At 36.9% G+C, this 26,652-nt stretch overlaps 1 protein-coding gene across 9 annotated transcripts in view; it reads left to right on the top strand.

The window, feature by feature from the left end:
• The window catches only part of NUP98 (nucleoporin 98 and 96 precursor), a 123,198-nt gene that overhangs the window by 66,194 nt on the left and 30,352 nt on the right, over positions 1-26,652 (top strand). For all 9 annotated transcript variants that reach the window (XM_059134124.1, XM_059134149.1, XM_059134116.1 and 6 more), the window contains 10 exons: positions 6,040-6,156; positions 7,767-8,065; positions 10,317-10,430; positions 11,215-11,353; positions 13,925-14,102; positions 14,975-15,139; positions 21,543-21,725; positions 22,432-22,588; positions 23,995-24,427; positions 25,886-26,115. In XM_059134124.1, the coding sequence (XP_058990107.1) occupies positions 6,040-6,156; positions 7,767-8,065; positions 10,317-10,430; positions 11,215-11,353; positions 13,925-14,102; positions 14,975-15,139; positions 21,543-21,725; positions 22,432-22,588; positions 23,995-24,427; positions 25,886-26,115 (2,015 nt within the window). The remainder of the gene's footprint in view (positions 1-6,039; positions 6,157-7,766; positions 8,066-10,316; positions 10,431-11,214; positions 11,354-13,924; positions 14,103-14,974; positions 15,140-21,542; positions 21,726-22,431; positions 22,589-23,994; positions 24,428-25,885; positions 26,116-26,652) is intronic.

Below are 26,652 nucleotides of genomic sequence, written 5' to 3'. Positions count from 1 at the left end.
ACTGTAAACAGTTGGGCATATATTTTTCTCTGCATAAATGCATATAGTTAACCCTGTATGCTTACATATATATTTGTTTGCTCCCATACCCTCTCAACGAAGACTACTCTGACCAGTCTATTTAAAATTGTATCCATCTTTTCTTTTGTCAGTATTCCTCACATTCTAATCATCTTTCTTTTCTTTTTTTCTCCTACCTTCTCATATATAATTTTTTTTTAATATTTGTATTTTTGGTCTGTTTTTCCCTCATGAACATAAGCGCTACATACATAGGTATGTTTGCCCCACATTGGGTGCAGAGATTACTTAAAAATAAATCTTGTGAAGAAAAGAAATGCATCTTAGGAGGCATAAAAGAAGCTAAATAATAGTATAGAATCTCAGTTCAGAATCTCAGCTCCCTCCCTATAAGAGATGGGGATCATCTAAGCCAAGGGATAAGGGGAGATAGAGATTGTGAAGGTCTTTTCAGTTTATGCTGTCACATTTCCATGACTGAGTTGTTAGAATCTAGAATTTACTCTAGATTTATCTATCTAAAGGAAATGGCATATGCCCCTGTTCACTTCCTAACCAAGCCTTGGGCTATCACTGTGTAACTCTGTAAACAGTTGCCATATAATACCACAGAGGGTAAAGGATTCATGAAGGACTTTATAAGTATGGCCACCTCTAGAACATTACTGTGTTTGCTCTTAAAGATGAATATGGTAGATTGATAGTGTGAGAACTTCATTGCTGTCATGTCTTTTACCTTTTCATACTAGTCAAAAGAAAGTTACAATAGAGCAAGCCAATAATTTTACTTATTCTGAATGGTAAATTTGGAAAATATTCTTTAATTCATCTGTTCATTCCTTCATTCAACAAACATTTATCAAGTAACTACTAAGTGCCAAGGTTGGTTGGCATTGGGAATGCAGCTACGAACGAGACACATTCCTCCCATCGCTGAATTCACAGTCTGTGAGAGGAGAGAGATGTTGACAGTAATCACAAGTGAGACAAGTGACAAAAAGGAGTAGTAGAGATTGCTACTGTAGGGGAGACTAATGGGGAGAATGATGAAGAAAAGCTATTCTGAAGATGTGTTATTTAAACTGAAGAGGGAGGGGTGCCTGGGTGGCTCATTTGGATAAATAACTGCCTTCATGTCAGGTCATCATCCTGGAGTCCCAGGATCCAGTCCCACATAGGGCTCCCTGCTTGGGGGGGAGTCTGCTTCTCCCTCTGACCACTCCCCTCTCATGCTCACTCTCTCTCTCTCTCAAATAAATAAAATCTTTAAATAAATGAAGGACTGTAAGGCAAAGGGAATATTTTACTATGTTTCTTGTTTTAAATATGCCTGTGGTTTTTTGTTTTGTTTTGTTTTGTTTTTAAAGATTTTATTTATTGGGGCACCTGGGTGGCTCAGTGGGTTAAAGCCTCTACCTTCAGCTCAGGTCATGATCCCAGGGTCCTGGGATCAAGCCCCTCATTGGGCTCTCTGCTCAGCAGGGAGCCTGCTTCCTCCCCTGCCCCACCTGCCTTTCTTGTGATCTGTCAAATAAATAAATAAATAAAATCTTAAGGGAAAAAAAAGATTTTATTTATTTATTTGACCCCCAACCCTTGTTCCAGGGCTTACGTCCATTGGAGCTGCTGTTTTTTTATGACTGCCAAGTTGTCCCATCTCTGGCTGGTGTGGAGGCCCTTTTTTTTTTTTTTTTTTTAAGATTCTATTTATTTATTTGACAGAGATCACAAGCAGGCAGAGAGGCAGGCAGAGAGAGAGAGAGAGGAGGAAGCAGACTCCCCGCCGAGCAGAGAGCCCGATGCGGGACTCGATCCCAGGACCCTGAGATCATGACCTGAGCCGAAGGCAGCGGCCCAACCCACCGAGCCACCCAGGCGCCCTGTGGAGGCCCTTTTAAGTTGCTCCTAAGTTCTTTCCACACAGGCTCTGATAGTGTTTGATAACTTACTTGCTTGTTAGGATTCACTGTGTAAACTTTTGTCCAGGATTTTTTGCCATTTTGTTCATCACTTAGATTGACCTGACTTTTCCTTTCTTACCTAGTTTTGGTATAAAATTTATGCTGACCTTAAAAATAAATTGGGGAGTACTTCCTCTATTTTCTGGAATAATTCATGTAAGATAGACCTTTTTGGTTTTTTGGGTTTTTTGTTTTTTTGGTTTTTTTTTTCAATAAATGTAGGGTACCAGTGAAGATATGTGGTTCTGAAGTCATATTTGTAATAAGGTTTGTTCTTGGTTTTGATTTTTTCTTAATTATTAATATATATAAAAGTTATAGGGCTATTAAGCTTATGTATTTATTATTATTTTTTTTAAGATTATTTATTTGACAGAGATCACAAGTAGACAGAGGCAGGCAGAGAGGGAGAGAGGAAGCAGGCTCCCCGCTGAACAGAGAGCTCCATGCGGGGCTCAATCCCAGGACCCTGGAATCATGACCTGAGCCTAAGGCAGAGGCTTCAACCCACATGACCTGAGCCTAAGGCAGAAGCGCCCCTTAAACTTTTTATTTCTTGTGTTAACTTTTGGCAAGTATTATTCTTACATTGTTGAACTAACCAGAATTTTGAATTTATTGGAATAAAGTTGTTAAAAAGTATCCTTACTGTCTTTTTCATTTCAGTAGACTCTGTGGAGTTATTCCCATTTTTGTTTCTGACAAGGGTTTTTTTTTCTTTTTTCTTTTTTATTTAATTTCATTTTATATCTTCAGTGCCTGCCTTTCCCACTTCCCTTTTTTTGGTGTTTAATTTACTGTCCTTTTTCTAAGTGGATGTGTAGTTCTTTGATTTTCAGCTTTCAGCTTTCCTTCTTTCCAAATATATGCATTTGAAGATATAAATTTTCGGGGCTCCTGGGTGGCTCAGTTGTTAAGTATCTGCCTTCAGCTAGCTCAGGTCATGATCCCAGAGTCCTGGGATCGAGCCCCACATCAGGCTCCCTGCTCTGCGGGAAGCCTGCTTCTCCTTCTCCCGCTCCCCCTGCTTCTGTTCCCTCTCTTGCTTTGTCTCTCTCTGTCAAATAAATAAATAAAATCTTTTTAAAAAAATAAATAAAAATTTAAAAAAATAAAGATATAAATTTTCCTTCAGTTCAGCTGTGTTTGTATTCCCTAAGTTTTGACATGGAGTATTTTTACCATTCAGACAATGATTATATATGCTAATAAAATTTTTTTTTTTTTTTCATGGCTGGGGACATTGAGCCTTGGGTTATGGAAGAGTGTAAATTCCTAACACAGAGATTTTTTTTTTTTTTTAAGATTTTATTTATTTATTTGACAGAGATCACAAGTAGGCAGAGAGGCAGGTAGAGAGAGATGAGGAAGTAGGCTCCCTGCTGAGCAGAGAGCCAGATGTGGGGCTTGATCCCAGGATCCTGGGATCATGACCTGAGCTAGCAGAGGCTTTAACCCACTGAGCCACCCAGGCACCCCATCTAACACAGAGATTTTTAAGTGATCATTTTGTAAATAAGTTCTAGTTGATGTGAAAAAAGGTGTTCTAGGTAATTTTGAGTCTTTGGAATTTGTGGGTTGCTTTAATGCTCCAGTATATGGCTAGTTGTCATAAATAATCCATGTGCGCTTGAAAAGAATATGTGTTTTATAGTTGTTGGGTATGGTGATCGTGAATTAGACCAAACTTGCTAATCATTTACGTCCTCTATATTCATACTGACTTTTTCCCTTTTTTTGTTAAGTTTGTATATTTTGGTTGGTTTATTTCCTTAAATTCTTTTTTTTTTTTTTTTTTTTTATAAATGTTGCCACCATCGTATTGATTTTTTTTTTTTTTTTTTTTTTTAAGATTTTATTTATTTATCAGAGAGAGAGAAGGGGAGAGAGCGAGCACAGGCAGACAGAATGGCAGGCAGAGGCAGAGGGAGAAGCAGGCTCCCCGCGGAGCAAGGAGCCCGATGCGGGACTCGATCCCAGGACGCTGGGATCATGACCTGAGCCGAAGGCAGCTGCCCAACCAACTGAGCCACCCAGGCGTCCCTCCTTAAATTCTATATCATAAAAAATGAACACATTTCTTATCAAATAAATAAATAAAATGTTAAAAAAAAAACACCCAGAAACAAAACTTGGTTTTTTCTTTTTTTTTTTAAAGATTTTATTTCCAATTATTTGTTTGACAGAGAGGTCACAAGTAGGCAGAGAGGCAGGCAAAGAGAGACGGAAGCAGGCTCCCTGCTGAACAGAGAGCCCGATGGAGGGCTTGATCCCAGAATTCTGAGATCATGACCTGAGCCAAAGGCAGAGGCCTAATGCATTGAGCCACCCAGGTGCCCCAAAACTTCATTTCTTTTTAAGACAGTATAATATTCCATTGTTTGGGCAAACCAAAACTACATTTGGTTTGTCCATTCACCTGTTGTTGGACATTTGGGTTGTTTTCACCTTTTAGCTATGTAAATAGTGCTATTATGAACCTTGGTATACAAGTATCTGTTTGCCTATTTTCAGGTATTTTGAGTATATATCTAGAACTGGAATTGGGGGACGCCTGGATGGCTCAGTTGGTTAAGCAGCTGCCTTTGGTTCAGGTCATGATCCCAGCGTCGTGGGATCGAGTCCCACATCGGGCTCCTTGCTCGGCAGGGAGCCTGCTTCTCCCTCTGACTCTGCCTGCCACTCTGTCTGCCTGTGCTTGCTCGCTCTCACTCTCTCGCTCTCTCTCTCTCTCTCTGAGACAAATAAATAAATAAAATCTTTAAAAAAAAATAGAATTGGAATTGTTCGCTCATATGTTAATTCTGTATTTAACCTTTTGGGGAGCTCTCAACTGTTTCCTATAACAGCTCCACTATTTTGCATTCCTAAGAGCAGTGCATGTTTCCATGTTCTCCATTTTCTTGTCAGCACTTAGTATTTTCTGTTTTGTTTATAATAGCCATCCTAGTGGGTGTGAAGTGGTATTTCATGCTTACAATTTACATTTCCTTTATGATATTGAATATCTTACCTTTTGCATATTGGCTATTTATCTCTTTGAAGAAATACCTTGTTCATTTTTGTATCTTTTTAAAAGTTATTTTATGTTATTACATTTTTAAAATTGTTTATGCCAATAATTAGAGCTCAAAGATGCTAATACTGACTTTCAGAGATTTCTTTTTCTTTTTAGGTTTTGTTTATTTTTTTTTTTTGACAGAGAGAGAGAGAGCATGAGCTGGGGGAAGGGGCAGAGAGACAGGGAGAAGCAGGCTCCCTGCTGAGCAAGAAGCTGGATGCAGGACTGGATCCCAGGACCCTGGGATCATAACCTGAGCTGAAGGCAAACCCTTAAGTGACTTTGCCACCCAGGTGCCCCTGTAGTTTGTTTTTTTAAAGAGGGAATAGAGCACATTAATTAATCCAAGGAGTTTTTAAGTGGAGATTGAATAAGATAAGATCCCCTCTACGGTTCTTCTATTTGAAGCATATATAAGATAGAGGTTCTTGCCTTAAGTAAACCTGCTATACATACCTGTGAAGTTTGAAGATATTTGTGACTGTTTGCATCACTGGATGTCAGGGTTTTTTTGCTCCTGTTTCTTATCATCCTTAAAAAGGAATCTTAATCAGCAAATGTCTCTTTCCTATTGTCTTCAAGGCAGCACTCCAAGTTCTCTGAGGAGACAGTCATGAATCCTGACTGTCAAGAACGGAAGAAAATATTTAAAGAGAAGATATTTAGAGAAGTAATTGAAATATAAGATATAGTATGATGGGTTAACTAAGTGTCTGGGTAGAATGCTGAGGATTCAGAGGAGGAGGACTGTTTTTGAGATTTCCCACTTTGTTTTAAGTGCTTCACTTACTCTTCCAAACACCAGAATGTAATATATTTGAGATCTTATATTCTGGTTATGTATTAAACATTGTGAATTAAACTTGTTAGGTCATTTTTAGATATGTAAGAGCTGAACAAGAATGCTCTTTTTGACTAGTTTTTAAGATAATGTTAGTTATGTAATTATGTGTGCCTGAGTTCTTTTTTATTTTTTTTCTTTTGGTCTCTTTATAGGAAGAGCATTAAGAAGTTGGTTTTGAAGAACCTTAACAATAGCAATCTCTTCTCTCCTGTTAATCGTGACTCGGAAGATCTAGCTTCACCATCTGATTATCCAGAAAATGGGGAGAGGTAAACCGAATTTTGTTTTGGGTTATTTCTAATAGAGCACCCTGTTCTCACTTTGAAGAGATTCTGAGCTTGGAATTTATTCATTCTATGAAAATTTATGAAGATTGGTGAATGTGGCATATTATTATAGCATGTGAGCACCTGAAAATTAAGTCATATTTTTGCTTTTTGGATATTTTAGATCTTAAAATTATAGGAGATCTTCTGATTCAATTTATGTAATTATTTTGATATTCATGTGTCATTTTGGACAGGGTTCTCATATATTTGACACCCCTGACCCCCCCCGCCCTTAAAATAAGGGATGTCTTATTTGTGGTAATGACACATAGTCATTGTAACCACACCAAAAAAATAAAAATAAGTATATAAGTGTATAAAGGAGGAAATAGAAGTATACACAATAATACTTAATAGTTTGATATATATTACAGTTTAGAAATTTATTTATATAGGTACATTGTAGAGACTAGGCATGAATGATATAATATTTTATAGCCTCTTATTTCCACTTATTTTATTATAAATGTCTTTCTGTATCAATATGAATGTATCTGCCTCCACTTTTTAAATGACTCTGATAGCCATCTTTGTGAATATTTGATAATTAGTTCCCCATTGGAGGACAATTTAGATTATTTTGGTATTCTTTGTATTCAAAACGATGCTTCAGTGAAAAATTGTATATACATCCTTGTACTCCTGTGTTTTGTTTGTTTCTTTCTTTTTCTTTGGATAAAATTCTTATTTGATTTTTCATTAATGAAGCATTTTCTAATACCTTGCTTAGATTAAAATCTAAACTTTTTAGTTTTTTGTTTGAAATTCATTGCTCTTCTTTGACCTTATGTAGTAGAGTGCCTTTTTCTTTTTTCTTTTTTTTAAAGATTTTATTTATTTATTTGATAGAGAAAGAGCACAAGTAGGCAGAGCAGCAGGCAGAGGGAGAAGCAGAAGCAGACTCCCCATGAGCAGGGAGCCCAACGCGGGGCTTGATCCCAAGACCCTAGAATCGTCACCTGATCCAAAGGCAGATGTTTAACTGACTGAGCCACTGAGGCACCACTCTTTTTCTTTCTTTCTTTTTTTTTGACTAAAAATTGGGATGCTCAGAGGTGCCTGGGTGGCTCAGTGGGTTAATAAGCCTCTACCTTCAGCTCGGGTCATGGTCTCAGGGTCCTGGGATCGAGCCCCGCATCGGGCTCTCTGCTCAGCGGGGTGCCTGCTTCCTCCTCTCTGTCTCTCTGTCTCTCTCTCTTTCTCTCTCTCTCTCGCTGCCTGCCTCTCTGCCTACTTATGATCTCTGTCTGTCAAATAAATAAAATCTATTTTAAAAAATTGGGATGCTCAGGTTCATTCATTCATGAAAATAGCTAAGTTGTAATCTGATCATGAAAATAGATGATGTAATTTGCAGCCATATTTCCTGTGTTAAAATCCCAATTCTAGCTCTCAGAGTTTTTTTGAGTTTGGGCAAGTTATTTTCTTTTTCTCTGTCAGTCTAAATAACTTTTTAATATGAGAATTACTCAGTAAAGTTTCAGTGACGGTTGGCTATTGTCATTGTTATAAAGGTAGCTCTTTAGATAACATTTGTTTCTTCTTTTCAGATTCAGTTTCCTGAGCAAACCTGTTGATGAGAACCATCAGCAGGATGGAGATGATGATTCTCTTGTGTCACGTTTTTATACTAATCCTATTGCCAAACCCATTCCACAAACCCCGGAGACTGCTGGAAATAAACACAACAGTAGTGGCAGTGTGGATGATACTATTGTTGCATTAAACATGCGTGCTGCCTTGCGAAATGGGTTGGAAGGAAGCAGTGAAGAGACCTCTTTTCATGAGGAGTCACTGCAGGATGACCGAGAAGAAATAGAAAATAATACTTACCATATGCATCCGGCAGGTCAGATTCAGATTGCTGCATGGGTAATCTTTTACCAGTCATTTGAGACCTCTTAACTTCACTCAGGTTTTCAATTTAGTGGAAGTCAGCTACCTTAACTTTTAATTAAAAGTTTTTATTACATTTTATAAGTGTTGACATTTAAACACTTTCACTTGGTTTTGTTTGGTTCTTAATTCACATACTTCTTTTACCTTTGGAGTAGTTAAAATTCATGTTATTAATTATCCTGCATAGTTTAGAGATCCCAAATTTTATAGCCAGAGACTATCCTTATACATTCCCTAGCTTTATAAACTCAGATAGATTGTTTACTAGGTTTTTTTTTTAAGATACTATCTATCTATTTGACAGCAAAAGAAGGAGAGAGCACAAGTAGGCAGAGCAACAGGGAGAGGAGAAGCAGGCTTCTCCTCTGGAATCATACTTTCGGTACTCTTTTTAGCTCTTTATTTTTTATTTCATCCATGATATATCAACAGTTCATTCTTTTTTATTGCTGAGTGATACTCAGTTATTATATATATGCCACACTTGGTTTATCTATCCTCTGTTAGTGAACATTCAGATTGTTTTATAGTTACTCTTTAAGTGTTTGTGAAATTTTTCTGTATCTGATTATATTCTTGCCTTCATATATATTTTCTGGTCACTTGGTGCCCTGAGGAAACAGGTGTATATTTTCACATTAAGAATCCAAGTATATATTTGTGTGTATCTACATGAAATTATTCTGATACTACATCTGTTTTTTTCAAATGCCCACTCTAAATTTTTTTTTTTTTCTTATTTTTCTCACTGACTTTGTTACCTTCCAATTTAAAATTCCTTTCCTGGGGCACCTGGATAACTTATTTGGTTAATTGTCCAACCTCTGATTTTGAATCAGGTCATGATCTCAGGGTCATGGGATGGAATGGAGCCCTATGTCAGGCTCTGCACTCAGCAGGGAAGTCTGCTTGGGATTTTTTTTTTTTTTTTTTTTTTTTTAAGATTTTATGTATTCATCAGAGAGAGAGAGCGAGAGAGAGCATGAGAATGGAGAAGGTCAGAGGGAGAAGCAGCCTCCCCGTGGAGCTCGGAGCCCAATGTGGGACTCGATCCCAGGACTCTGGGATCATGACCTGAGCCGAAGACAGGGGCCCAACCAACTGAGCCACCCAATTGCTCCTGCTTGGGATTTTGTCTCCACCTTTGCCTGTCCCCGCTCCACCTCGCAGATATGTGCACATGTGGGTGCACACGCACTCGCTCACTCTCTCTCTCAAATAAATAAATCTTTTTAAAAAAAGTATTGAGTTTAGAGTTGTAGTTCTGCCTCTACCACTGAATCAAGGCAGGTTTTTTCCATGTTGGGTTTTGCATAGAATAGAAGAAAAATGGATTAAGTAAGCCTTTCTCAGAACTCATTTTATGGAATGCCTTTCATAGTGCAGTATGTTAATGGGGACCATATGAAAAGGTTCTGTGATTAAGTGAGTATGGAAAACACTAGATTAAGACTTGATTGTTAGACTTAATTATTTTGTAAGTTCTCAGAGCCTGTAACTTACTATCATGTTTGTGGTTCCCAAACTTAGTTTGACTAGGAACCTTTTTCTAAAAAAGCACAAGTTTCTCCTAGGAATAGTGTTTTTCAGAAAACCAGTTTGGTGGGCCCTTGGATGGCTCATTTGGTTAAGCGTCTTCCTTTGGCTCGGGTCATGATCTCAGGGTCCTGGGATCAGGCCCCATGTCTGGCTTCCTGCTCAGGAGGGAGTCGTCTGTTCCCTCTCCCTCTTCCCCCTTCCACCTTGCTCATGTGGTCTCTCTTCAAATAAATAAAATCTTAAGAAGAAATAGTTTGGAAAAATGCTTTAGTCCTATATATTTTCTCTTTATTTAATAATTGAATTATGGATTATTTCAGATTATTTTAAGAATTATTTTTTTAAGGGGCACCTGGGTTGCTCAGCCATTAAATGTCTGCTGTTGGCTCATGTTGGATCATGACCATGATCGCAGGGCCCTGGGATTGAGTCCCATATCAGGCTCCCTGCTCAGGAGGAAGCCTGCTTCTCCCCTCACACAATCCCCTTGCTTGGTTTCCCTCTCTTGCTATCTCTCTCTTTGTCAAATAAATAAATAAATAAAGTCTTTTTTTCAAAAGTTACTCTTCTTAAAAAGGAAAAAGTAAAATAAATATTACGAAAATTTCTCTACATAAGGACAATTACAATTAATATTATATTTTCTCTTTCTTTTTTCATAGGCATTGTTCTCACTAAGGTTGGTTACTATACTATTCCATCTATGGATGACCTTGCTAAAATAACCAATGAAAAGGGAGAGTGTATTGTCTCTGATTTCACTATTGGTCGTAAAGGTGAGTGTGAGCTTAGGATTTTGTAATATTTAAGCCAAGGATCTGGACCTGCCTTGACCTGCATAGTAGACACTTTGATCGACAAGTAACAAAGACTAGAACCATATAACATTCTTTGGTAACTGTTTGGTTCGTTGCAGTTTTCTACAATTAAAGAAAATACTATAATCAGCAAGAAAATACTAAGTAAGAAAAGTGAGTAATAAGAGATGAATAATATTTAGATTCAGCTTTATATTAATAATTTAATACAGATAAAGTTTTCTGTATTACAGATAAAGTTTTCTTATCTTGCTATATTGTATTTTAGAGAGGGCTCTCTGGCATTTTAACTTATTCTGCAAGCTAGGTACTAAGTGAGGGTTGTTTGTGTAGCAATAGTACAGGTACTGTGAAGAGATTTAAGTAAACTGTTTTGAGGATAAGTGCAGTAGAAATGTAGATATTAAACCAGATAACTGGTTTTGATGTCATCTTCTGATACATACTATGAATGAAATAAGCCACTGATGATATTACTAGGTGATTTGATTAATGTTTCGAGTAGCCTGGCTGGCTCAGTTGGTGGAACATGTGACTTGATTATGGGATTGTGAGTTCAAAGTCCCATGTTCAATGTGTAGAGATCACTTAAAAATGAAATCTTTTAAAAAATTTAAAAATGAAATATTGATTAATGTTTAAAGTTGGTTTTCTTTTGAGCATTTAGTCAGTGAAAGTATAAAATAGGTTATTTGTCCTCTGTACAGAATGACTTTTCAACTATTTGCTTTTACTTGTATAGGTTATGGTTCAATCTATTTTGAGGGAGATGTGAATTTGACAAATCTAAATTTGGATGATATCGTGCATATTCGAAGGAAAGAAGTGATTGTCTACTTAGATGATAACCAAAAACCACCCGTGGGTGAAGGGCTAAATAGGTATGGATTTATTTACATATTTAGAAAATAATCTACTAACTCACAAAATTCTTTTCACATTATATACATTTTTCTGCAACTTTTTTTTTTTTTTTAACTTACTGTACAGTATGTGATTGTTTCTCTAATTTGAAAGTATAAGTGGTTAAATGCTATACTAGGACTTTTTGACTCCTTTTCCCTAATACTATCAGGTCCAACTTTTATTTTCCAAAAATGTATTTTGATAGTAGGTTTTTTTCCTTATGTCTGCTGCAACCATTTTTAATTCTTTCTCTATATTTTAATTTGGGAAACTAGCTTCTGATACCTCTTTGGACAGATGACGGGGCCATAGTTAAAGTAGTTTATGTTCACAACCTACCAAGATTGAATCATGAAGAAATTCAAAATAGCCCTATAGTAAAGAAATTGAATAGTAATTAAAAAAAAAAAGTCCTCCCCCAACCAAAAGCCTTTGACCAGATGACTTCAGTGGTAAATTCTACCAGACATTTATAGAATTAATGTCAGTTCTCAAATTCTTTCAAAAAACTGAAAAGGAAGGAATACTTTCTAACTATGAGTCAAGGATTACCTTAATTCCAAAGCTAGGAAAAGAAACTATAAGAAAATAAAAGTATAGACCAATATCCTTGATGAATACTGATGTAAATATCTTTTTTTTTTTTTTTTTTTTTAATTTGACAGAGATCACAAGTAGGCAGAGAGGCAGGCAGAGAGGGAGGAGGAAGTAGGCTCCCTGCTGAGCAAAGAGCCCAATGTGGGGCTTGATCCCAGAACCCTGAGATCACGACCTGAGCCAAAGGCAGAGGCTTTAACCCACTGAGCCACCCAGGCGCCCCTGATGTAAATATCTTCAAAATACATTTGACCCTTGAACCTCACAGATTTGAACTGTGTGGTCCATATACATGGATTTTTTTACAGTACAATACCTTAAGTGTATTTTTCCTTAGACTTTTCTCAACATTTTCCTTTTTCCTAGCTTACTTTATTGCAAATACAATATACAATAAATGTAACATAACAATATGGGTTAGTTGACTTAGGTGATCAGTAAGGCTTCTATTCAACAGTAGGTTATTAGTAGTTAAGTTTTGTGGGAGTCCAAGATACACAGATTTTCAACTGCGCTGTCGTTGTTTCCCCTAACCCCTGCGTTGTTCAGAGGCCAACTGTATTACCAAAGAGACTTCAGTAGTACATCGAAAGGATAATACACCATGACCAAGTAGTATTTATTCCAGGAACACAAGGATGGTTTAACATACAAAAAGTGATCAGTGTAATACGTGACATTAGTAGAATTAAAGAAGAAAATCACAGATCATCTCAACAGATGTAGAAAAAGCATTTGCCAAAATACAACACCTTTTCTAGAGGTAGAAGGGAACTACTTCAGGGAGCCTGGCTGGCTCAGTCAGTGGAGCGCAAGACTCTTGATCTTATGGTTTTAAGTTCTAAGCCACACTTTGGGTGTAGAGATTACTTAAAAACAATAATAAAATAAAAAGAAGGAAACTACCTCAACTTAATAGGGCCATATTTTCAAAATGTCAGACTCAGTGGTGAAAGAATGAAAGCTTTTCCTCTAAGACCAGGAACAAAACAAGGATGCCCACTTTGCCAATTTTATTCGACATAATACTAGAAGCCCTAGTCACAGCAGTTAAGCAAGGAAAAGAAATAAAAGGCATCATCCAGATTAGAAAGGAATAAGTAAAATATCTCTCTTCAGAAATGAAATTATCTTGTGCAGAAAACCCAAAGATTCCATTAAAAACAGTTACAAATTCAGTAAGGTAGCAGGATATAAAGTCAATACACAAAAATTGGTTGAATTTCTGTATGCTAACAATGAGCAATCTGAAAGGGACGTTAAGAAAAAAATTTGATTTACAATAGCATCAAAAAGAAAAAATACTTAGGAATAAATTCAACCAGATATGCAAAAGCTGGAAGAAGTGAAGAAAGACTAATAAATGGAAATTTTTCCCATGTTCATGGATTGGAAGACTTTAAATTATTAAAATGTCCATACTAGCCAAAGCAATCTACAAATTTTAATGTAATCCCTGACAAGATGCCTTCACATTCATTACTTAATGGTTAATCTTATGATGTTCCTGTTAATCTCCTCCTCTAAGCACTTGTTGTTAATCAGTGGCAGTTGCTGTTATTACTAATGTTTTTGTTAAGTACAATAGCACTTTAAGTCCTTCACTAAGACTTAGGTCTTATTATCAGACATTAGCACTGAATGTGGTCAAGGCTGTATAGTGTGTTAACTAAAATTTCATTGGAAATAATTGATCATGTGCTCTGGTAGTTCAGAATGAATGAAATTTGACCCTTGAACCAGATACTGAGCTCTAGTCAGTTGATGGTGTGGGTAATTCCTTCTTTTTGAGCTTATCTACCTTGGGAGGCAAGACTCAAGTTTATGAAACATCTGCAGAGTAATTCCAAAATAACACAGGTACCTTTATTTGCTGTTTATATAGATATTACTTGGCTTTCTGATCTTAAATATGGAACATTTATACTTTATGTGGTTGTACATTGCAGGAAGGCTGAAGTTACACTGGATGGAGTTTGGCCAACAGATAAAACATCTCGTTGTTTAATAAAGAGCCCAGATCGACTTGCTGATATCAACTATGAGGGTAGATTGGAAGCAGTTTCAAGGAAACAGGGAGCTCAGTTCAAAGAGTATCGTCCTGAAACAGGTTCTTGGGTGTTTAAGGTATGATAGTCACTTAACCTAGTTCTTATAATCTGCGATTAGAGTGACAAAATGTATTAGAAGAGATCCTCCCTTAAATTCTTTATTTTTTTACAAATTAGGGAACAGGTATAGAGATGCATGATTTGCCCCAGATTACACACCTTTGTTAAACCCCAGAACAGTAAGAAGCTATGAAAAACTTTATGCTCATGATTCACATCCTGCCTCATCCTATGAGCATTTACATATACTTCTAAGGAGTGTTTTTTCAATCTGCGGTATCGTTAGAAGCATGAGACAGAATTTTTATCTCTTGATATTAACCCCTCCTCAGTTGTCATTGATTTAAAGATTTCAGGGGATGAAAACATTAACATCCTTTCTTCCTTGATAGTTTAACCTAATGGTTTCTTTCTCTTCTAAGCCACTTGAGTTATTTAATTGCTGAAGGCCTGACATAAGTCGGTAGTGAACAGCTAAGCAGTATATAGATGTGAAAATAGTAATGGCTCTTCCAGATTTGGTTTCCTTATTAGTAAGTTGGTATTACGTACAAGCAACCAGTACATGTACTAAACATCTAAATCTAGGGACAGCAATAAATTACATGTGATAGATGACGTTTCATTCTGTCTTAAATATTTTGATAACTCTTTCTTTTTAAAGCTAATTCTGCATGATTTCAAGGGCAAGTATTTTAGAAGCTGTTAGGAATATAAGTGTTAAAATTGATTTTGTTGGGATTCTGGGGTGCCTGGCTGGCTCAGTGGTAGAGCATGCAACTGTTGATCTCAGGGTTGTAAATTTGAGGCCCACATTCAATATAGAGATTACTTAAAAATAAAGTCCTTTTTAAAAAGTTGATTTTGTTGGATTCTCCTTTTTCTTAGGTCTCCCATTTTTCTAAGTATGGCCTTCAGGATTCTGATGAAGAGGAGGAGGAACGGCCATCTAAAACTAGTACAAAGAAGTTGAAGACTGCTCCTTTGCCTCCTGCAGGCCAGGCCACCACATTCCAGATGGCTCTTAATGGCAAGCCAGCACCTCCACCCCAGGTAGAGACAGGACAGTGAATTTGAATGGAATCCATGATACAGAAGTTGAAGTCATTCAGCTAGTACAAAGCTGTTTATGACCCCTGGAACTTTGAAGAGTACAAACGTATTGGCAATCACGTTGAGACAAGTACGAGGGAGGGCATGAGGTGGTCCTGGTATCTTTTTTTAAATTGAGAGATTTAAAGAATTCTCATGCTGTTTGGATCATTCCTTCTACAGAGTGTCATTCTTAAACATCTCCCTCTCTTTCATTTGGACTTGCTGAATTCTCTGCTCAGTGATCAACTTAAGATAGCATTTTGCTTGTGTGGGTTGATACAAAGTAAATCTGACTTTCCTTGACTACCTGATGTGCAGCTTAGTTTAATCTTGTTCTTTACCTCCCTGGTTTTTTAAAAGTCCATTTAGCTTTCTGCAAGGGTTTTTTAACTCCATTTTTCTCAAATTGTTTGCTTATACTTCACTTCAGGTAACCTCTGGGTTACCTGATAATTACCTGATAATTTGTATTTTAACAATACATAATATTTCTGAAAATAGATCAGGTTTTAGAATATATATGAATTATTTGGTGTGGGGGGAGAGGGGCTGTGTTGTTTATTGCAGTTACTTGTGTCAGACTCTTTCAATATTGTTAAGCCAGTATAAAACTTTTGTCCGTGTAGGGAGGGGTTTGCAATTTAAATATCAGGTAGTTTCTTTTCCAACTCATAGTTTTACTTCCTTTGGATGTTGTTTATATTCAATCAAGTTACAAAAATTTTTTTTCCTTTGCTGCCATACTCCCTCAAAGAAGAGAATTTAATACAGAATTTCTTTGTAAAGCATCCTCTACCTCTCAGCTGCTAAAAGCAGGACCTTTGGAATTTTTGTGCTACAATTCTTATGGCTGCTGAAATGTGCAATTTTTATGATTTATTAAATAATTTCTTGGGAGGCATTTTCTGGAGATTGTTGTGTATGTATGTTCATATTTGCGCGTACAAGGTGAGGGAGGGCATGATAAAGGTGGGAAATGGGATATACATTGACTTCTATGTTCATAATCTTTATAGCATAAAACCCTAAGGAATATCTAATGAACTAAAGAAATGCTATAAATGGACTTGGTTTTCCAGTTTTCCACGTTCACTTTTTTTTTTATTCATATACTTTGTATAATCCCTTCCTAGAGTGTTTTTGATCTTACATTATATGTATTTCTTAGGATAAGAGTCAGATAGCCTTCATTTCTGCTAATAAAAGTAATTGTTAGATCCTTAAGATGCTGCTGTGAAAGAATAACTTCATCTCTGGATAGACAGCAAATTTACATACTGTATCTTGACAATCAGTGATTTTTTTAGGCTGATTAGTTTCTAGAATACAAACAGTAAGGGATAACCCTACATTTCTGTGATAACACTTCAGTAAGTGAGAACTCTTTAAAAAACTTTTTGAAGAGCACAAGAAATTTTCAGAAGAACCAGGTTATAGGAAGAGGAGATGTGGTAAGGATCAAAATGGGCAAAAAGAACATAGTGAGTGGGATCTTTTTCAGGTATCTGGTTTGATTTAAAAAGCAGGTCGTCTTTGGCTGGGGAAACCGAAATGGGAGAAATGGATAAGTTGTTTAGATCTTAGACTAATGTATTAGAACAGTAATGAAGGATTCTTCCTTCATATTGCCCCAGTGACCTGAGTGAGGTAGGAAATGCTAGTGGTTGCGTAGTTTTAGACTAGCACCAAAGACCTACATTTTACTTGGCATGAGGAAAATCCTTGTGCCATCTGAATGAATTGGGAGCAGAGGGCACAGTCTTTTTATTCTGATGTCAAGATGATTATCTTCACACTGTCACCTGGCTCCCTGAAGAGCTTGATTTCAGGACATAGTGTTCTTCAGTCCAAAGCAGCATTTTTTTCCCTATGCACAATCTCAGGTTCTTGGAGTTGAGAGTTGAGGGTTTTTTAGGTATTAGGAAGATACATGTTTTTTTAATGGTCACTTATCCCATTGCCTTTTATGTAATATTCTCATTCCCCTCTTTGTAGTTTGTTCTTAAGATTTTATTTGCTCCTAAAGAGGTAAATCTAAGCAACCAGGAAACATTAATGTAACTAAATCTTTACATAGTAATCTCTTCTGTGCCTTTGAAGTTAGAGAAAATGTTGTAGAAACACCTTCATCACACAGATCAATCAGGGAATTGCAGAAACATTTTGGTGTTAGAACATTATTTCCAAAATGCTGATCTGAGATCCAGTTTTCAGTTGACTACAACACTACTTTGGTGACCTTTAATTCCATAGATGCAACATGGGGCTCAGGCATATTTATATTTTAAATGCCTTCCCCCAGGTGATTGAAATACGCGGCCAGGGTTCAGAGCCATTTCTTTAAAGACCTCAGATGGCATTCAGGCAGGGAGACCGTACCTATAGCCTTTTTTACCTCCACCTCTTACTGAACTTGGGTTCAGTATCATTGAGGCAGACTAGTTGACTTGCTTACACCTTACTGTTGTTCACTCAGTAACATTCAAATGAGTAAGAAATTTTTTTAAAAGAAAAAAGTAATTAGGATTTTTAAAAATTCCATTTTATCTTGTGTATACTTTTTAAAAGTAAAACGGCAGCTATCTAAATTTAAATTTATCCAGTAAGTCTATATATATATTTTATATTTTTATGTAATTAATATATACTACATATATATATAATGTATACTACAGATCTTCTTGCTTCAGATATTAATGTTGCAATGTCCTATACTTCCTGTTGTAATATCCCTGAATGTATGTGTAGAAACATACAGACTTACTTTGGTGAGTCCTTGAAACCCTGAGATGAACTTTTTCCGGAGAACATGGTAATGTTGACAGGGCTAATTTTCTAGCCAAATGAATATAAAACATTCTTTGTAGTTAGAAGACAAATAATTCTGGAATCAGGCAGCAACAGTAGTTAACTGGATTCAATTATTTTGGGGGGGAGAACAGTATAAATACCTGTTTTGCTGTGGATTGGTTACTCACCCTTTATTGAATAAAAGGTGTCATAATTTACTTTACCTGCTTGAATTATTTTATGTACTAGATTAAGGGATGCTTTATTTTTAGGGTATTGGTTGCTTTGTTTGTATGAGGAAGATTCTCGTGAGATGGAAAATGAAGGTTTCTAAAATCATTGAAGGTTTCACTCATGAAATCTCACCCTCCATATATCTAAAGAGAGAGTCATTTTACAGATATTATCTGTGTACTTAGGATTTGTAATGTACTGTGCTGGTTTTAAACATAAATAAGATCTACTTTCAGGAGATTATAGAATATGAAAGGGATATTCTGTTTGGCTATTTTTCCGAGTATCTGCCTTATTTTTCCATAAATTTCCCAAGGGCTTTTTTTTTTTTTTTTAACTTCCTCCATTCCTTCTGAGCCATCTTTCTATTAATATTATTATTATTAGTCTATTTTTCTTTTCAGGACTGGCTTTGAAGAAGCACCTGATCTCCCAATATTTCTCTGAATAGAAGTACACAGTCATCTTTTGAGGGAGTTTGCTGCAATTGCTTAGACATACTTAATAAAATTCACTGATGGGGGTCTTAGGAGCTTAACCAGCTCCTCATAGTTTCATAGTCATTCACTTCCCCCTTATCCACTTATTAGATGATACCTCATGGCTTTAAAGTCTATGCGTGAGGGTAGAGTGAATAAAGCCTTGATCCCTAGCACACTTCTTAAAAATAAGGTCTGTACTTGAGTTGTTTAAGGCAAAATGGGAGGATTTCATCAAAATATTCTAAGTGAACATCTCTTGCTGTTACTTCTTCGTTTGAATAGTGTAAGTTGAAACCATCCTCCCCCTTTTTCCTTTCACACATCCTCACTCCTTGTTCTTTCATATTAATTGCCTTCTCTAGTGTGTGCCTGGCACTACACTAAGCAGTATAATTGACGAAGAAAATGTCTGATGAATGTTGACTTGAACAATGTGTTTGGTGATAGCTACAGAGACTAGTAGGCCATAATCTCTGTTTTTAAGCTTTGACAATGTGGTGGGACAAATACATACTGCATATGCAAGAAATCATATTATATCATGATGAATTCTAAAAAACAGGTTTAGACAGGGTGTTATAGGAGCCGAACAGAGGGAGGGTATCCTAACTGATAGGTTGACAAAGAGGATATATGGGGCAGTTTAATAACTTTTACTAAAAGTGAATTGGTTAAAAACTAACTTATGAGAGAACTTTTGGAGTTAGAGTGTACCCATAATTCTTGTAATTAAAATGGGAGCATTATGATCACGGCTACTTCCTTTTTTTTTTTTTTTTTTTTTCCAGAGCTAACATCAAGTTAGCCTCTCCAGTAGGTAAAAAATACTATCATGTTTGCCTTTCACCATTATCTAGCCTTCAGTTTTGTTAGAGCAGACCTTGGGGATTCTTCATGTCTTAAGTGACAATTTATTATGTATCCAACAGCTCAATTTTTCTACAGTTACAAATGGAAGGATTATTATACTTACTAAATGGTGTCTTTTTGTAAGGATATTTGTTATAGGAATGCAAGGGTGGAACGCCTGGGTGGTTCAGCTGTTAAGCACCTGCCTTGGGCTCAGGTCGTGATCCCAGGGTCCTGGGATAGACCTCCCCACCCCATCGAACCCCCCATCGGGCTCCCTGCTCAGCAGGAAGCCTGCTTCTCCCTTTCACACTCCTTGTGTTTGTGTTCCGTCTCTCGCTGTCTCTCTCTCTCTATCAAATAAATAAAATCTTCCAAAAAAATAAAGAAATGCAAGGGAATAATAGCTAATATACCACTAAAAATAAAGCTGAAAAAGTTAACACTAATGGATGTTTCTTTGACTAAAGTAATCATGAAATTATTTTTAAAACTACCTGGGGGCGCCTGGGTGGCTCAGTGGGTTGAGCCACTGCCTTCGGCTCAGGTCATGATCCCAGGGTCCTGGGATCGAGTCCCGCATCGGGCTCTCTGCTCAGCGGGGAGCCTGCTTCCTCCTCTCTCTCTCTGCCTGCCTCTCTGCCTACTTGTGATCTCTCTCTGTCAAATAAATAAATTCTTTAAAAACAAAAAAAAACCAACCTGTTACATAATAGCATCCATCTAAGGGTCAGCATGAAATAAGCCACTTAGGAAAATAAACCCCAAACTTTGGAAGATTAATAATCTACAGATGATATCATGATAAAAATAGTAAAACTTTTTGAATTTGAGAATGTTTCATGAATCAGTTTAGCCACTTGTTAGCATTTTACCAGGTAATATGCAAGTTTAGGACAACTTAATGATTTGTACTGAACCAGATATTTTACAGTGTGCTTCAGGTAGAGGAGTTATTACCTTTTCAAATCATAAACTGTTAGTCATGGGTATATCTTGAAAACTGCTTAATAAATGTAAATCTAACTCTTGACACTTGAACATAAAGAATGATTCCTAGGGACGCCTGGGTGGCTCAGTTGGTTAAGCGGCTGCCTTCGGCTCGGGTCATGATCCCAGCGTCCTGGGATCGAGTCCCACATCGGGCTCCTTGCTCAGCGGGGAGCCTGCTTCTCCCTCTGCCTCTGCCTGCCATTCTGTCTGCCTGTGCTTGTTCTCTCCCTCTCTCTCTCTCTGATAAATAAATAAAATCTTTTTAAAAAAAAAAAAAAAAAAAAAAAAAGAATGATTCCTAGATTAGAGTTGTTCCTAGGGAGCACCTGGTTGGCTCAGTCAGTAAAGCCTGCAACTCTTGATCTTAGGGTCGTAAGTTCAAGCCCCATGTTGGGTGTGGAGCATATTTTTAAAAAAATTTTGTTTCTAGTATCACTATGTTTTTCCTTTTTGAGTAATTAGAGTAGACATTCCTCATATCTTACATGATACTGCACATGCAGTGCCCAGCTAACCTTTAAGATTCAGTCACCCAAAAGATAAATTCCAGGGTCTAAATTGTTAACTGGAAATTTTTTCTAATTGTTTTTGAAAAAATGCAAAGTTAATGGAGACTTTGGTATTTGTACTTTTTATTCTTTTTTCCCAATGGCTTCTGGCTACAAGACTGTGATGGGGCAGGGTCACCCTGTGTATATCAGAGAATTATATTTGCTAGCTAAATGAGGTAAGGCATAATCTTTGTCTGAAGACCACCATTTGTTCAGTGTAGGGCTTAGGTTTCAGACACCAGACCTTAAGATATTACCAAAGGTGATCTCATGAATCTGTATTTGGACCCCAAGTACATACAGGGGGGGCTTGGGGTAATTATTATGAAGTCCTTTTTAGCAAATATGCTACCTCACATTGTCATAGCTATATTAGACTCCAAAAACTAGATATGGTCTAAAAGCTCTATGTCTGTTTGGTGTAATTTAATGCTGCTTCCCTGATCTTTCTGCTGTCTACAGAGCCAGAGTCCAGAGGTGGAGCAGTTAGGGAGGGTTGTGGAACTGGACAGTGACATGGTAGATATCACCCAGGAGCCAGTTTTGGATTCCATGTTAGAAGAGAGCGTGCCTGGGGATCAGGAGCCTGTGTCTGCCTCAACACACATTGCATCTTCACTGGGAATTAATCCACATGTCTTACAGGTGAAGTCCTAACCTACCCTTACTACAACAGGAAGCCAAACTAATCTTTATCTCCCTTTCATAACCTCAGGCTCCTTCCTTGGTTATTCACTGAAGAGCTTTGAGTGGTTATTGGAGTGAGGAAAAAACAAGAATATGGCCTGGGTTTGGGCTTTATTTTTCCATTCTGGGAGGGAAGGGGAAGGCTGTATTGAGATGCTGAAGACCTGGATTCTAACCCTGGTTTTGTAACTATTATTATGTGACTTTAGGCAAGTCATTTAACATCTGTGAGCACTAATTTTTCTCTACAAAATATACTTCGTTTCCTTCATAGGGTGGTTTTGAGGCTCTAGAAAGTGCTCCATAAACATTTTTTTAATAGCCTAGAAGATACAGGTTTCTTTAAACTCTGTCTCAACTTCCCCTGCCTGTGGCTTTGACATGTTAAAAATTGAGCCTTTGTCTTACATTTGAAGTTAGTCATTCAGCAAACAAGCGAGCAATTGCTGTGTGCCAGGCTTTGGCGAGACTCTAGAAACAGAGGAGTATTCTGCATTTTCCGCCTTCCAGGCACATGCTATGTAATAGAGTCAGCCACGCAAATATTACACTAACTCTGGACACAGCCTCAGGCAAAGCAATTTGTTGGTTATTGGAAACTGCATTTTTCTTATGGCCTTTGAATTTGGGGGAGCACATTCATTCTATAGGTATTGCCTTTTAGATCATGAAAGCATCATTGCTTGCTGATGAAGAAGATGTAGATATGGTTCTGGATCAACGCTTCAGTCACCTTCCTTCTAAAGCAGATACTTCTCAAGAAATCTGTTCTCCCAGACTCCCCATTTCAGCATCCCACTCATCCAAATCCCGTTCTTTAGGTACTGTAACTAATGCTATTTTATGAGAAAGCTGTAAAGTCCTGCTTTTCACCTGTCTTCTTCTAAACTGAGTCAACTTCTCTAGCAAATATCCCCCTAAAGGCATATGGCATAAGAATGTCAGGAGGAGATATACTCATAAATATGTTAGGTGAGCCAGTTTTTAAAAATCATAATCAGCTTTATTGGTGCAGATGCAGAAGTTATATATGGACAACAAAGCATTTGTGTTTTGTTCAAGTTATATTTTTATTTGCTTATGAATGTGGATTAGATTATAAACTCAGATTTTGTAATTTTTATCACACCTTAGAGGAATGAGCAAGTTGTCCTACACTGTACTCTTTTTGTGCAATCCTCATGCTGTCCTTATTTTATAGCCTTCCAGGGGCAAATATTGCTGCTTAAAATGCACAAAACCTGTCAGATTTCTACCTTTTCCTAAACCTCCCCAAATTCTTAGGGAAGTAATATTTGATTTTAAAGCTTTCCCTTTTTTCTTTTTGGGGGCTTCTAACTGTGTGGGATTAGGGATAGAGTATTGATGTCAACGAATCTCAAAATGTTTTGAAAGCCAGAGGAAATACCAGGAAAAGATTTGTTTATGTTGCCTTAAAAACTAGGTGTTTAGTTTTCAATTCTTTCAAGTGAAAGACTTGAAACTTATTATTACTAACTTCCTTTTTAAAAATATTTCAACTAATAAACCATCAATTAAACATTAACTGTAACCTTTTCCATAATGGGCACTACATGAAAATCTCATACTTCAATAACTGACTTCTTGTTTTAAAAGTATTAGAGAACAGGCAGTAGTAATAAGAACTGTCCTTCTGAAGGGCACAAGATGCCTCAGTGGGTTTTGTTTTATTGAGTCTAGCATTGAGCATTAGAGTGGTGGCAATTTGAATTTTGATCTTACTAAGTTTTTTCTATGGACTAAGAAATGGTAACATTTGGCAGGAGCATTGGTGTCAGACTTCCCTGGGCTTAATCTCTCAATCCTGCCACTTAGTAGCTTTGTAGATTTGGAATAAACACTTTCCTGAGCCCAGTTTTCCTGCCTACGAAATGAGGATAAAAGTGTTGTTCATCTGAAGTTATTGAAAGGTGAAATGAAACCATGTATATGAATGGCTTATACAGAATCACAGATAAGAGCTTAATAATTTCTTTAAAATAGTAGTAGTAGTGTTGGTTATTAATGTTGTTGGCATCATCATCACTAAATTTCTAGCCTTGATTTCCTGGTTGAAAGAGTATTCCACAGACTGACTTGCTGCTTATCATCTGTGTCTGATTTAATTGGTTTGATAAAACTGTAATTTCAACCTCACTGATTTTTGCTATTCGAGAAGCAAGAGAGACTGTATTTTCTAATCGTCTTTTTTTCCCCCCTATTTCAGTTGGTGGGTTACTACTACAATCAAAGTTTACTAGTGGAACTTTTCTTTCACCAAGTGCCTCTGTACAAGAATGTCGTACTCCCAGAGCAGCATCTTTGATGAATATCCCATCCACATCCCCTTGGTCTGTCCCTCCACCCCTGACCTCTGTGTTTACAGTGCCCAGCCCAGCCCCTGAAGTTCAGTTGAAAACTGTGGGTACACGCAGACAACCAGGCCTAGTCCCTCTTGAAAAGTCTGTCACCTATGGCAAGGGGAAACTCCTGATGGACATGGCTCTATTTATGGGACGCTCATTTCGAGTTGGTTGGGGCCCCAACTGGACTCTTGCTAATAGTGGAGAACAGCTGAGTGGCTCTCCTGAACTAGAAAATCATCAGATTGCTGATTCTATGGAATATGGATTCCTGCCTAATCCAGTTGCTGTTAAATCGTGAGTCACAATTTCCTTATGCTTTTTGAGAAAGACAACCTGGTAGGTAAGAAAAACCTTTTCATTGTCAGGAGACCCAAAGTCAGGTCCCCGCTTTGTGATCTTTCTAGAAATGTTCTTAGTACAACTTCAGATAGCAGAAGATCTTTGTAGAATTAAAAACTAAAGTGATTAATAAAATAACCCCATTGGTATCATCAAGATGTGAAGAGTATATAATACTCATTTAATGGTTAAACTTTATTTGGAAATGTAACAGACCCAAAGCTGATGCTGCAGCATTCCTTATTTTGTTGGTTTTTTTTTTTCATCCTTTTTATTACATTAGTCTTTTTTTTCCTTTTTTCTCACCTAGATATTTGTGTTTTTTTCATATATAAGGTATATTCTCAAATAAGCGCATTTCCTCTGTCTTGGGCCTGGTCAGGTGAATGTATAAACTGTGTATAATCCATGCATAAGTATTTGGAAATAAGATGACATCTGATAGGGGGCTCCTGCCTGGCTCAGTTGGTAGAGCATATGACTCTGGATCTCAGCTTCATGAGTTCAAGACCCATATTGGGTGTAAACCTTATTTTTAAAAAAAAAGAAAAATGATTTCATCTGATTACTGTATTATGTTATATATTGCTACACAATCCACGTTATTAACATTTATTTATGTGTTTACAGTTCTGTATACTTTGTGTATGTGTATACATATGAATGTGCATGTATATATACATGTATGCATGTGTATATATATGTATCTCATGCAGATGATATATGTATAGTTTCTGGCAATTATTAGACATATGCATAGAGTTGTTTTGTGCAAAATATATAACGTTTTCCTGTTTACTCTGTGTAACAAGTTGTGCTGTCTTTATTACAGATTAAATGACTGATTACCTATTATGCTTAGTTTTTAAAGTTGACGCTGAAGAAGTACAAAACAGCAATATCTCTTGAACCTCACCATTAGTAATGTTGATCCTAAACCTAGGTTATGTATGTTGTCATATTTTGAAAGTTGTTAATATCAATCTTAAAGTCAGATCAAGGCTGGATTGATTATATACTCATCTTAATTTAGAGTCAGTTCTACGTGTTTATGAGCTTAGCCTCACAACTTTTGAGACCTTACTAAGTGTTATTTGAGAAATAAGTATTACACAGTAGCTTTTGGCCCTTGGGTTTCATAATGTCTAGATAGATGTTGAAGCCACTTTCCAAGCTGAACTGTATTGACATGCTTATTATAACCTGGCTGAATACATGGGCCAAATGATTTGTCTACTCATTATATAGCAAATAAGTTCATTATAGTTTGATGTAAAGAAATATAATTTCTGTAAAATCACAGGGAAATGTTTTGCATTCTCTTTGAAATCATAAAAAGAAACAGGTTTGTAGGAAAATTCTAGCATCTATCTTATCTTCATTTTCTGTCTTGTTTGTCATTTGGTCTTATAGCCTTACTGAGTCTCCATTCAAAGTTCATTTGGAAAAACTCAGTTTGAGACAAAAGAAGCCAGATGAAGACCTGCAGTTATACCAGATACCTCTGGAGCTCAAATTAAAACATAGCACTGTGCATGTGGATGAGCTGTGTCCTCTCATTGTCCCTAATCCAGGAGTTGCTGTCATTCATGACTATGCAAATTGGGTTAAGAAAGCATCAGGAGACTTTCTGGAAGCTCAAAGTAAGTATGGACTGTTTCTGTTCTGACCTTTGATCTTGCAGGAACTGCCATAGAAGCATGTGTTCATGCTTCTATGACAGATTTCCTTAGGAGATCTGTTCCTTAGGACAGATTTCCTTAGGCCAATGTAGTAAGCGGATGCCTGAGCTCACACTTGTCTGTAGTTGAGTTGGAATGAGCAAAATCTCAAGGAAGGAGAATTGATAACAGTTTTACAATTACTCTTAAGACTTTTAACATACAAGTCCTCTTTTATAGGAACTATAGCCAAATTCTTTGGATATTCGAAATTGCATTCCTTCTGCCACCCAGAGAACATAAGGAGAAAAAGCCATTCCTTCTTGCTTTTCTAAATGCTACCCATTCTTCCATGTCCAGCTTAAGCACCACTTGGTCCTCCCAACAATTTAATGTTCCTGACTTCTCTTCCTAACCTCTCCCATTACCTTTCTATTACTATTGTGACCATGGTTCTCTAAACCGGCACTTTGGTAAAGGGCTTTTTAAAATTGGGAACTTACTATTTTAAAATCATAG

This window comes from Mustela lutreola, chromosome 1 (genome assembly GCF_030435805.1).
Source record: "Mustela lutreola isolate mMusLut2 chromosome 1, mMusLut2.pri, whole genome shotgun sequence".
In the NCBI taxonomy this organism is placed as follows: domain Eukaryota; kingdom Metazoa; phylum Chordata; class Mammalia; order Carnivora; family Mustelidae; genus Mustela; species Mustela lutreola.
Note: the sequence above shows the minus strand (reverse complement) of the source record. Positions and strands in the feature narration are given on the sequence as shown.